We start from the raw sequence: 13,550 nt of genomic DNA, 5'->3' as shown, positions 1-13,550 counted from the left end.
TTTCTCGTACACATGAGAGATTTTTCTGTCTGGAGTTTAACGCTCTGCTGCTGTAAGTGGGGCACCTTTGAGGCAACCTGAAAAGCACGACATACTAAAAATCTGACTGAAATCATTCAGTCACACACTCAGCAATAATGTCAAAATGCTTCAAATATCTTGTTAATAGTTAAATTGTCAGAAAGAAGGAGGAAAAAAGCTATTTGGAGAAATGATGAAGGGAAGTGTAAGTGTCTGTGTTTGATTGACAGCTGCCTGCAGGCTGAGTGTCAGCTGGGACTGAAAGAAAAAGTGAACAAGGTTGCGCTGTGGCTACAAGCCACGGGCAGACGGTGTGTTGTTAGCGATGGTATCAAAGAGTAAGGACCACCGCAGCATCGAAGACGACCAACGTGTCATATGCAAGTATGTTTACATGCTGTTTAAAGTACTGCAACTAATAATCTAACAAGCCTGTAAACCGGTGGCGTAGCGTAGTCAGGACAGGCCCCTGTGTACGATATTATGACAGGCCCTACAGACAGATTTTGCTCCCAAATTAGCTACAGTTAATTGTCAGATAATCAAAAAAAGACCTGACACTGGACAATAATATCAGCAGCACATACAGAGCTAACAGAAGCATGGTGAAGCATCAGCAGAGAAGAAAACACTGAGTCTGTCAAAAAAAAAAGCCTAGTAAGTATGTGTAGGGCTGGGCGATACAGAAAAAAGGGTCTGTGAATATTTTTTTCATATCAATCAATATCTACACGACGCTCAAATAAATATAAATAAAATGTTATTATTTAATGCTGGACTGAGTGATAAACTTATCAAAGTCCTCTTCAAAGCCAGACTCAGACACCCAGGATTTCTAAGATTAACACTCAGGCCCATACAATAGAATAACAGCATTGTTCAGTATTTGGCCTTGTATGTGTGTGTGTGTGTGTGTGTGTGTGTGTGTGTGTGTGTGTGTGTGTGTGTGTGTGTGTGTTTCTTACCTAGGCTGTGGCCGTTCTTTGTGTAGAAGCAGGTGTTGTTGATGAGGTTAACGCAGCAGCCAATCACGTCGCCTGTTGTAAACGTGGGTCCGTAGGGTTGCCCAGTGCCAGACGAGCAGAAGGAGTGGCCATCATCTCCGTGGTAACCATATGAGTGCTTGTCCCAACCTGAGGGATGTGAGGTGTAAGAATAAGAGCTCTGTGCAGGCAGTGAAACGGCGTAAAAACAGAACAGATGGTTTATTCTTGGACTACATTTAAAACCAAAACTCAGCTCACTCTGTGGGAATTGAACCTGGTACGACAAGTCTGTTCAATTTCAGTTTTCACTGTGACTCCAAAACAGGACACATTCAGTTTTTCCTGAAAGCTGGAGACGCTCCCAGAATTTGGAGACTTTTTAGCACTGTGGTGTGTTTTATTTCTCAGGGAGAGGGGAGGAAGACGCAGCCTCTGCTGCAGCTTGGACAGCCTCGGGGCTGGGCAGGAGCCTGTGAGTTACTGCGGAGCTGCAGAGTTAATTCGGCAATTGCCACATTCATCAACGGAGGAGAGCACACAACTCTGAACCAGTTTGGCATCAGTTCTTCACAATTAGGGAGTTTTCATTTGCACCTATCCATCAGCTGGGGCCCTGCAGTTTGCTCTGAGCCTCCTGTTATCTTTGCAGGAGGCGACTGGAGCTGCTGGGCGGGTCCAGCTCGCAGACTGCTGCAGGGGTGTCAGGGCTCCTGTTTGACCTGATAAACCTCTGCGGAGCGCAGAGACGACATCAGCCAACACTGTCTTAATGGCACCATGTCATGGCCTCGACAACAAGCTGCAGCAGAAATCTTTTACATACTGACAAGCAGTTGAAAACAGTTATGAAACTGAGCCAGTGTTGTTAAATGTGTGCACACGTTATTTCTTAAAGTGCCAGAGGATTGTCTTTGTTGTCTATTTTTTGCCTTCTTTAAGCTACTTACGCCACATTTATCTAAGTAAGGTACTAAAAATCTGAAAGAAAACCTATGTCCTCTGGATTTTTGAAGCCAAAACCTATATTAAAATTAGCCCTCCTGGTATGTTGTGGGTCAAAAAGACCTGTTAAAGTTTAAAAATGCAAGAAAAAGGAAAAATAATTCTGTGTCCAGCTTCTAAATTGTAAATATCCTGCTTATAATATAATAACATCATTTTATGATTTATATTTTTTGATATTAATCTAAATAATTATTTATGTATTTCTGTTAATTTATAATGCCTTTTTAACATTTTTATTATTATTATTGTGTCGTCATTGTTCATTTTATTTTCTTTGTCTGTGGTAATGTTTGACTCTATGAGGGGATTATGTATTTATACATTGATGTACATGTTTACACGTGCACAAATCAATGTGCACGTGGTAGCAGAAGGATCCCCTACACTGAATAAAACCACCACCTTCACTCCCCTCACCTCCACACGCTTATCACACGCATGTAGAAATCCTATCAGCCTCTCCAACAATAAGAAAATGTGCAGTTGCAATCTGATAACTGATACGTAACTCTTGAAATGAATAGTCTCTCACTCAAAGTCACACCTACACCCGGTGCATCACAGGCCAAACTCTAGCAGACAATAACTTTCACAGACAAAACGACACCCACACAAACACAGTTAAAAAGATCTCCGGTGCAATGCGCAGTACAGGCAGACGGTGACACGCGCAAACAGACAAATTCATCTCACCACACCCAAAGGCAGAAGAATGAACACTGAGAGAAAACAAACACACACACAGTGTCGTCTTACCGGGGAGTCTGTTCATGTTTACACCCTGAGCTGAGAGGCCGATGCCCATGTACCTGTGGAGCAGACAGCGGAGAGTTAATTCAGACACGAAAACAAAGAGACCCGAGAATAAGTGACCGGCAACCAATCATGAGCTGCTGATAAACTAAAAAATATTTTCTTTAATTGTCTCCAGCCACACTTACAGACTGTGAGATTCAGATTCAGACTTTTTCATTTTATTTATGTTTTATTTTTTTTATTATAGTTGCACAAAGCTAAGGATTAAATATTACACAGTAAAATTACAAAGTGAAGTAAACTGAGCAGAAGAGGGAAAAAGCCCAAAGGGTTTTTACAATGTCCTCCCCTTCAATTCAACAAGTCACTGAAACCTAGTAAATAAAAAAAAACATCAAATAGATTAAAAAAACATGCAGCAAAAGAGAGATAAATAGTTTAAATGTGCAAGAGTTGCAATACATACAGTCAATTCTATGTATATAACAGATTATATTTTTAATGAGTTTTGAAAGTGATTTAGGGAGATTGTGACTTCTCGGTTTTACTTTGTGAATTTCAGAGATGAGGACCTCTGAATGTCATTTTCTAAAAAAACTGATGTCTGGTAGTGCGATAATAAGGTAAAGTAGAGTCCTTTTGGCACCTCGTTGGAAAGGAGTGAATGTCTCATAATAAAAGGAACAAATTATGTCATTTATCTGAAGGTCTTGTTTGTGATATATGAATTTAAACAGAAAAAAAACACATTTTTAAAAGAGTAATTACAGAATAAATTGACAAAAGTTAAAATTTCCTAAACAAGGGTGCAGATGGCTCTTGGCTAGTGGAGTTTGAAATCATACTTAAAAACCTTTTTCGGATAAAAAATATCTGATTGAGATATGAAGGGTGTGAAGCTGCACAAGCAATATTATAATAACTGATATTTGGATAAATTATATTGTAATAGAGTTAAATGAGAAGACAAGAATATTCTTAATATCTGAGTCAGTTTCAGTGACCTTTTGCAAACATTATCGACATGTTTTTTTATCCAATAACTCACACTTGCCTTGCATAAATATTGTAACATACAGTAACATGGACACATATAAACAGAAGAGTAAAAATAAAAATAAAACTATGCCCACAAGGTCAGAGGAATAAAGGAATCTACAAATAAGAAAAAAGTTAGTTTTATCATCAAGAAAAAAGAAAAACAACAAAATCAGCTAAAAAGAAACAGAGAATTCAAAGATGACTCACCGAGGGAATAAAAGATTTATAATAGCAGTTAGTCTTACAAACAACGTAACGACACCCTGACGGGCAAAACAGTAAATTTGCCTGCAAGAACATGTCCAGAAGAAGATAAAATACTTGTCACTTCATGGAGGATGTTTTTAAATTTATTTCAAAAAGGGGTGAAGTTCCTTCATGTCTCTCCAGTGATCTTAGAGCAGATTTGAACAGACCGTTTGTGTCTGTCAGTGTGAGGCTGTGAAACAGGCAGATAAATGCAAAACACAGGAGGATCTCTCTATAACAGACTAAAAAAACAGTGGGCTGTAATAGTCGGTTCACATCCAAAATAAAAAAATGCTTGGATGACTAAAAAGCAGAGGAAGAAGTGACAACAGTTAGCATGCAAAGGTTTCTCATGTGTTATTTAGCATGCCAAAGTTAGCATATGTTAGCTTTGTTTATGTTTGACAGAGTTCTCTCACACACACACACACACACACACACACACACACACACACACACACACACACACACACACACACACACACACACACACACACACACACCACACACACACACACACACACACACACACACACCTATCCAAGATCCAAGAAACAGAAGGTCACACTGCAAGATATTTGGAATAAAAACTGTCAATAAAAACAATAAAAACTCCAGCGATCATCAGTGATTAAGATTCAACCTCTCGGGGCCCCGACGGTGCTCACAAAAGTTTCAGAAAATCTCTCCAACAGTTTTGCAGATACATTTTTTTCTCTCTATATGAAGTTTTGGATTTGTAGTATTTTGAACAACTGTATTATAATGTCAAAATATTTAATCAAAACTTTTGATGTTTTCTGTCTTCTAACCACACAGCACCATGACAAAATCCAATTACATGTGGGATGTTTCTTTGATTAGCACAGTGTACAGACATCTTGGGTCAAGGAGGGTCAGTTGGTAGAAAACAACCAATGAAGTCATGTGAGTGTTACACTGTAAAATAAAACCCTCTAGACGACTGAAGGTTTAATTTAGGATTAAAAACTGACTTGTAATCCTGTGAAGATTTAAATGATGCTTTCATGTCATTAGATTTTTCTTTGTTATGCAACATCCCCATATACATTTATAAAAGCCTTATTTGCTATTTAGGAGATGTATTGAATAAGCCAACTAGTGATTCATGTAGTTTACACTTCAGGGTCTTACAGAGTTAGCAAAGCATATGAACTTAAATAAGACTGTTAATAAAAAATAAATAATTAAAAACTTATAAATAAGCACTTGCTTGTATTTGGGCCCTGTCTACATGCATATGCATATTTTTTAAAAATAGATATTTTCCTCTACATTTTGGCCTCTTGTCTACATTTTGGCCTGACCAAAACAGAATTTCAATTCACTGAAATGGAGATTTTTGAAAAGGTGCAGATTTTTCAAAACTCCTTGTAACTTTGTATCCGTGTGGATGTAAAACGGAGCATTTGGGAACTGTTGACGTCATCTCCTCAGTTTGTGCATGAACATTGTTGCTGTGTGTGATGAGCATTCAACAACGACAACAACAACACGACAACAGCAGCAGACAGCCAGTTAGTGCAGCTCTTTCAATTTTTTTCTTCACGTCTTAAGACCCTGACACAGCGAGCCGTCAGCTGACCATCCGTTAATGTTGGGCCGTTGGTGAGCGTCTGTCGCCCTGCCCGCTGCTGTCCGTCCTGCACAGTTGGCCCTCGTTGTCTTTTTTCTACAGATTCAGCATGTCCACTCTGCGCCGGCAACAGTGGAGCCAGTCGGTGAACAGAATCACTCTGAATGACAGTTCAGCTCAGCGCACGAGCGGAGAAACGGAAGTTAGGAACGTAAACAAAGAGCGAAAGTCTAGAACGAGTGAGATCGAAACAAACTTGTCATGTAAAGGACGTCCTCCATCTACGCCGCTGCAGTGATGAGAGCAAGATGTAAACAAATCTGGGGCTGTCTTTCATCTCATGACCATGACAACGGCCGTCCTCTCTCACTCTGCGACGTAGGACCATTACTTTAGAGCCACGACTAAAGACATCGCTGCGTTTCTTTCACGATGGTTATCTTTCATCCGAGACAGCCCAAAATCACACAATGTATGGAGGGCTTCAGCCATTGACCTCTTTGGCAGACACGCTTCTTGTTTTAGGGGTCTGTGGTTTAAAGTCAGCCAAACACAACAGATTTGGATTATTCTTTTCTGGTATTTGACAAATTATTGATCTCGTCTTCATCACCATTTACTGGCCAAGTGAGCGTTTAGTCATTCTGGCATTCTAGTATGAACAAAGATATAGCTGCTTTTAAAAGTATGTGTATGTGTAAAGTACTGAACTCAGGAAATCAACAAACTCACATGGATTCATCCAGATTTCATGACAACTGATTTCATAGTTGTTGAGATGTTTTAACTTTGATTGGAAAGTCTTGGGGAAACAGACTGACACCGCCATCCCTCGAGTCAAGATGCAAACGTAACAATAAATGTAAATCAGGTGTTGAGGAAATGTTTTGGTTCCTTACCCATCTCTGCCTTTACTGATGATCTTCACCTCGAAGTAGTAGACCCCGCAGGCTGCTGGGATGGGGTGTGTGGCCCGTACAGATGCTGCGTCTTTTGGGGTTTTGCCATGACCTTCAGATGAGGGTAAAATACAGACACAAGACGAGAGGACGTGGTCAATGCACACAGATACCAGATCATTCTATAAATCATAACAGGAAAGAAATAACAGGGTTCATACACATCATGACCAACACATTTCTATGACTTTTCCATGACTTTGAGGCAAATTTTAAAGACCATTCATTCTCTGAAATGACCATGAATACTCCTTATCTGTTCTTTTTTCCATCACTATATATGAACTTTCTTAAATATATATTATTTTTAAAGAATATATAGGAGCTGGGGAGGCATGTCAAATATTTTTTTAAGCACTTAGGAGGGACATTTGTTTTTCATTTTGACTTGGGGGCAGGCAGCTTTAAATGGCTGTATTTTTAAAGTTTTCTCCAGCAACTTAAACTGATGGCCACCAATTTTAATTTACTCTTTCATCATCCACTTTTGATTTGCATGGATTCAAAGCACAGCGCAGGACTGCATGTAGATTTTTAGCACGGGTGGCTGTGGAGAGGATTAAACCCACAAGCCCGTCAATCATTGTCAGCCTGATCAAACAATGTGTTTAAGAAGCAGAGGGCACACCTCACCTGCAGTTTGTGATGCAAGTCTCTTTAAAAGAATACTACTCTGTGCAAATAAGGTCAAATTGCTGTAGAAACTATATACCAAAAAATTTTGCAACCTATTTATGGCGTAAACAGAAAACAGCCTGAAGGCAAATAAGAATTTCCCCCGATATTTTTACAGGCACATTTTTACTATGTAGTATTTTTAGTTTAATAACTGCATACATGCATTTTTTCAGTGGCTTCACACAATGCAACACAAGACAGTTTTTTACATTTGAATACAAATTATAGATTTATTTTTCAAACAGACTTTCAGCTTTATATGAAAGGGAAGGCAGTGATTCCAAACATATGATGCTATTTTACTAGATGACATTTATATGAATACCCTTGAGCGCACGATGTTTCTTTCACTGTGAAGCAGCTCCAACTGTCAGCCTGTGAAAGCTAACGTTAGCTCAAGCAGCTAAAGTGCAGCACTGTCAACAGCAGCGTCAGGGTCAGATATCACAGATGTTTACACTGTTACTACGCAGCAATTTTGTTTTGTTATTACAATAAGTGGACGGCTAGGTTTCTGTTTAATAAAGTTATGTATGTCGTGATTTTACTTTACTAATGCTGAGTAATGTCAAGTGTCACTAATGTACCTAAAACAGTTAATTTTTCCGTGGAAAACAAGCTTGTGTGTAGTTTTGTTTCCTCAGAGGTTGAAGAAACTGGTTTGGGGAGAAAAAAAAGCCTGGAAGGACCCAACAACAAGATATCGCATAATTATATCTGACTGTTTTCATGCAGAAACTAGATGAGCTTGTGATTATGATAGACACAAACATCTTGTTTAATATTATGCAGACAACAACACAGGCCTGGAATTATTCTCATTATTGGTAAAAAAATAAAATCGAATCACAATCAGATATTTTCCTCAAATTGCTCAACCCTAAGAGGAGGCACTTCTTATTTCACCTGATGATGAAATATTAGTAAGTAGGCATCGACTGATTATCGTCCTGGCCAATTATTGGGGCCAATATTTGGCATTTTTCTGATTATCTGTATCTGCATTTTATTTTAATGACCACTGATAAAATTGATTAAATTAAAAAGTGCAAAGAAAGTGTCAGCATGGGAGGAACTTTTACTTTGGGAGCTATTTTTTCATTTCATTTTAATTAAATTTTAATTGAAAAAAAAAGAAAAAGGTTCCTGGGAACTTGCTCTATATGATGTTGAACATTTAAATTTTTAATTTAACATTTGTTAAAAGTATTTAAACAAAGTTTTGTTTTGTAGTTTGTTAGATTCCAAATTCTAAATATTGACATATTTTTTTTCATTTGTACTGTAAATGCATATCAGTTCCAAATATCGTTTATCATTCTCATTAACTATTAATAATTGGTTTCGATAATGGCCCTGAAAAAGAAATATCGATCGACCCCTATTAGTAACAATCAGTGTTGTTAAGACTTGACTGTGTCACCAGGAGTCTGTTCCAAGAGGCAGGTTTAATTAGTGATCTGGGTGATAATATCCAAGGTTACCTAGGAAACACTTTCAAATCTGGAAAAATAACTGATAAACTAAAATAAAATACTTTACCTTCATTTTGCACTTGTCATACTGACAAAATGGTGGCTGTATGAAAACACAATTCATGTGAGGAAAACCCAACAAATACAACACCCATCCCACAGGACGTGAATCCAAACCAAGCTGTCACTTCATTATCTCAGTATCAGTTAATGTTATCATGTGTTTATTCTTCAATCTGATTATTTTGTTACTGAATCATTTAATCTACAAAATCTAAGAAAACTATAAAAACTGATAATCATCAAAGCAAATCTTAAAATTTGGATCAATTTAATTGTCTGATCCATAAAGTGTCGGAATACTATGAAAAAAGCTCACTGCGATTTCCCAAAGCACAACCTCCTCCCAATTATATAATTAGCAAAACTGGGGGGAAAAAAAACAGACAATTGTAAATTATACATAATTATGCTCCCACGGATTTTTATTTGGTGTTTGGAGCTACATGCTCTTCATCACACCAGTTCACATTGTATTACCTCTTGTCCAGCACCTAGTTTTCTGTTGTCTGGATGTGAGTGCTTTTGTGAACTTTTTGTACAAATTATATAAACATCAACACAAAAAAATAAGTTTTTACCAATTATTTTGAGATTTTAGAAAGCAACATTAGAACAAACAATTCAATTCAAACTGCTTTTGGATGAAATATTAGCAAAGGCCTGACATGAATTATTATTATCAGGATTGTCTCAAGGAGAGCATCATCCAAGCCTGTTAGGGAATGACCAATTTTACAGTTTTGTTTAAAATGTGTTACAAGACAATAAATATGGCATGTTTTACATGTAACTTAGGTCAAAGTAGTTAATATATACAGGACGTGATGAACTCTCATTGACATTTATTTGGCATTTCAAGCTAAATGCTCTTCATTAGAAAAGTTAACAATGTTTTCTCCTCTTTTCCAGCACCTAACAAAAACAAGAAAATAATAAAAAACAACCAATTATTTTGAGATTTTATGATGCAACATCATATAATAAACATTCATAAAATCCTACTTACCCTGTCTGATCATTTTTAAGACTTGCAAGATTGATTTCAAACATTTTAATACAAATTAAGGCCTTATTTTTAGATTTTTGAATTCAATGCCTTTTAAGACTTTTCAAGGATCCACAGGAACCCTCTTCCTTTGTTTTTTTTAAAGAAATCAAGCTAATATGATCAGGTTTCAAGGGGTTAAACTTTACTTACATGTTAACAAGCAAATATTCAACTTGTGTGTTCAAATATTTTGACTTCTTAAATTAGTGATTTTCTTTCACTCCCTGGGGATGATTCATGTTAAATGTTGCACTGTTTAAAAGCTGAAGTAACACAACCCGCTACGAGCTATAGGATGTTTCTAGGATTTTAGGATTTTTTTTAGGACTTTTGAGCATTTCTAGGACTTTCAGATACTTCTAGGATTTTAGCACGTCACTAGGGTTTCAGGACATTTCTCAGATTTTAAGACATTTCTTAGATTGTAGGACATTTCTAGCATTTTAGCATGTTTCTAGGAATATAGGATGTTTCTAGGATTTTAGGTCGATTAATAATCTTAGCATGTTTCCAGACTTTCTGCAGATTTCTAGGGTTTTTGGATATTTCTAGGATACACTTTGTGTTGTTAGAACAGGACTAAAACTGTATTCTTAGGTAACACAACAACCTGCTATGAGATCTCGTGGTAAATGTAGATGGATGTTTCTAGCATTTTAGCATGGTTCTAGGAACTTAGGGTGTTTCTAGGATTTTAGCACATTATTAAGATTTCTGGACATTTTTAGGACTTTAGGACATTCCTAGGATTTTAGCACATTACTAGGACTTCAGGACATTTCTCCTATTATAAGACATGTCTTAGATTTTAGGACTTTTCTAGGATTTTAGGATGTTTCTAAGGATTTAGCAAATTAGGGGGGCTTTTGGGCATTTCTAGGATTTTGGCACATTACTAGGACTTCAGGACATTTCTCAGATTTCAAGACATTTCTAAGATTTTAAGATAATTCTTTGTTTTTAGCATGTTTATAGGATTTTAGGACATATTTAGGATCTTAGTATGTTCCTAGACTTTCTGCACATATTTAGGGTTTGTGGATATTTCCAGGATACACTTTGTGTTGTTAGAACTGGACTAAAACTTTGTGCTTAGGTAACACAACAACCTGTTATGAGATCTCCAGGTGAATGTAGATGTATGTTTCTAGCATTTTAGCATGGTTCTAGGAATTAAGGGTGTTTCTAGGATTTTAGCACATTACTAGGATTTCAGGACATTTCTCACATTTTAAGAGAATTCTATGTTTTTAGCATGTTTCTGGGATTATAGGACATATTTAGGATCTTAGTATGTTTCTAGACTTTCTGCACATATCTAGGATTCGTGGGTATTTCTAGGATAAACTGTGTGTTGTTAGAACTGGACTAAAACTTTATGCTTAGGTAACACAACAACCTGCTATGAGATCTCCAGGTGAATGGGTTATCTGGAGACAGATCATTGTGGCTGTGACAAGGAAGAGTGTGTGTAGAGGGCCGGTCAGATCCAGAGTAGCAGAACACACCCAGGAAGCACAGTTACACCTTTTTTTTAACCTACCCTTTTTGTAGGCCGGCACCAAAACCTCTATAGATAGCTCTGCTAAGCAACTAGTCAACCTGAATGTCACTTGATATACACTTAATAATAAACTCTCTGGAGCAAAGAGACCACGCAGACCTGTCGTGTCATCACTAACTATCAAGTGGCTTACAGTGATCATGATATTGTGTATTTCCTGACTTTTATTTGCCTAATAATGCTACATTAGCCTACCAAAAAAGGGCTGCTTAGCTCATGTCCATTTTGGCTAACGTTAAACGGTTATGTGACTCACATAGAGACTGTTTTTTTGGATGATTACGCGTGTATTTTCTCATATATTTATAGATATGTTGACGGTGAAAGCCTCGCAGTGACAGGTAATACTGCTAGCAAACTGGTTAACATGGTAGCAGGGACGCTAACGAGCTACTAGGTCAAATTTGGCTGTGGATACACCTCGCCAGCTGGTCGGGTTGCAAGATGTCCTCTGCCTTGTTGTTGATGAAGCCACTAGCCTAGCCTACTTTGTTTTTAGCCACAACGGCAGCTGGCTTTGATCCGCTAACCGTCGGAGCTAAGCTAACGTTAGCTCGCCTGGCGTTAGCACCGTGTTAATAAAGTGCTAAACTCGAGTGTGACTTGGTGTCATACCTTTATAGTGGACACGGAGGTTGTTCTGGGAGAGCCCGATGTAGCTAAACTTGTCCTTCGGGCTCCAGGAGCGAGGCAGCGGGGTCTCGTTTTCGTTAACGGCTGGGTAGAGCCGTCGGAGTCGCTGGTTGAGCTCCTTTTCCTGCTCGTTCAGAGCCGAGTCTCCGTGGACAACCACCGACATCAGAAACCCACAGCCCGACGACTGTCCGGACATGGCTGCGACACGAGTTTTTAGTGAATTGGCTTGTCAGCAACAAGCCAGCGCCACTCGTGTCGGTCAGCGTCAAGTTTTAAAGGGAGGTTTTAGCAAAGCTAGCTAGCAGGCTAAGCTAACTGGCTTCGCTGGGCGCAGAGAGGCAGCCAGAGCTGGTCGCTCGGGGAGCTAACCTGGCTAACGGCGCTTACAGCTCGGCCAGCAAAGGCGAAGCGATCGCCGAAATGGCTCAGGCTGACATTAGCTGACACAAAGCCACGATTAGAGACGCTAGAAGCAGACCACCCGCCGGGGAGGATCCGAAGAAAGTGGTTAAAAGACAGATAAGCGGGTCGTCGTCGGGCGCAAAGTAAAGAAGTAACGTTAGCGCTGACGGATCGACAAAGTATAATGAGCTCAGCTAGCCTCGATCTTTTGTTTGTTGTCGGAGCGACATCCGCCGATGTGATTGGCTGAGAGCAGCTCCACTCACTTCCTATGGGAATGTGAAATAAATACACAGCGAGCAGTCAATGTACAGCAGATACAGGTACTTATACACACTGTCTAAATACACCTGTGCGGATACACAGTGTGAGGTGTTAAAACTGCACAAAACTCACTCTGATAGAGTACTTTAGTAACAGGTAGACTTGCTTTGCTCGAGGGCCACTTTTGCAAAATAACAGGAGGTCAGGGGCCAGTTGCAACAGCCCCATATGTTTTTAGGATTGTAGGATATTTATAGGACTTTAGGACATTTCTATGATTTTTTGGATATATCTAGTAGTTGGGGACATTTCTAGGATTTCAGGGCATTTATACGATTTTAGGGCATTTCTACTTTTTTATGTTTCTAGAATTTTAGTCCATTTTTCGTTTTTAGGACACTTCTAGGATGTTAGGACGTAATGGATTTTAGGAAATTTAGATTTCTCAGATTTTAGGAGGTTAGGAATTTAATTTATTCCTATTTCCAAGAAATGTTCCAAAATCTTGAAAATGTCTGGATTGCAGGACATTTTTAGGATTTTAGGATGTTACATGGATTTTAGAATATTTCTATGATTTTTAGATAATTCTGTTTCCAAGAAATGTCCGAGGACTTTGGGACATTTCTACGTTTTTTTTTCTTTTTTTTTTTTCATGTTTCTATAATTTTAGGTAATGTTTAGGAAGATTTTAGGAAATTTAGATTTCTCAGATTTTAGGACGTTAGGAATTTAATTTATTTCTATTTCCAAGAAATCTTGAAAATTTCCTAAAATCAGAGAAACGTCTTATTCCATAAACGTTA

General features: G+C 38.2%; 1 protein-coding gene across 1 annotated transcript in view; it reads right to left on the bottom strand.

Moving 5' to 3' along the window:
* Nucleotides 1-12,689, bottom strand: part of ranbp9 (RAN binding protein 9) — a 28,014-nt gene extending 15,325 nt beyond the window's left edge. Inside the window, 4 exon segments of the mRNA XM_042497775.1 lie at nt 987-1,154; nt 2,769-2,821; nt 6,555-6,666; nt 12,058-12,689. Coding sequence (XP_042353709.1) covers nt 987-1,154; nt 2,769-2,821; nt 6,555-6,666; nt 12,058-12,274 — 550 coding nt within the window. The 5' untranslated portion in view covers nt 12,275-12,689.
* Between the last annotated feature and the right edge of the window lie 861 nt (nt 12,690-13,550).

Source organism: Plectropomus leopardus, chromosome 12 (assembly GCF_008729295.1).
Source record: "Plectropomus leopardus isolate mb chromosome 12, YSFRI_Pleo_2.0, whole genome shotgun sequence".
Lineage (NCBI taxonomy): Eukaryota > Metazoa > Chordata > Actinopteri > Perciformes > Serranidae > Plectropomus > Plectropomus leopardus.
This window is presented reverse-complemented; position numbering and strand designations above follow the sequence as displayed.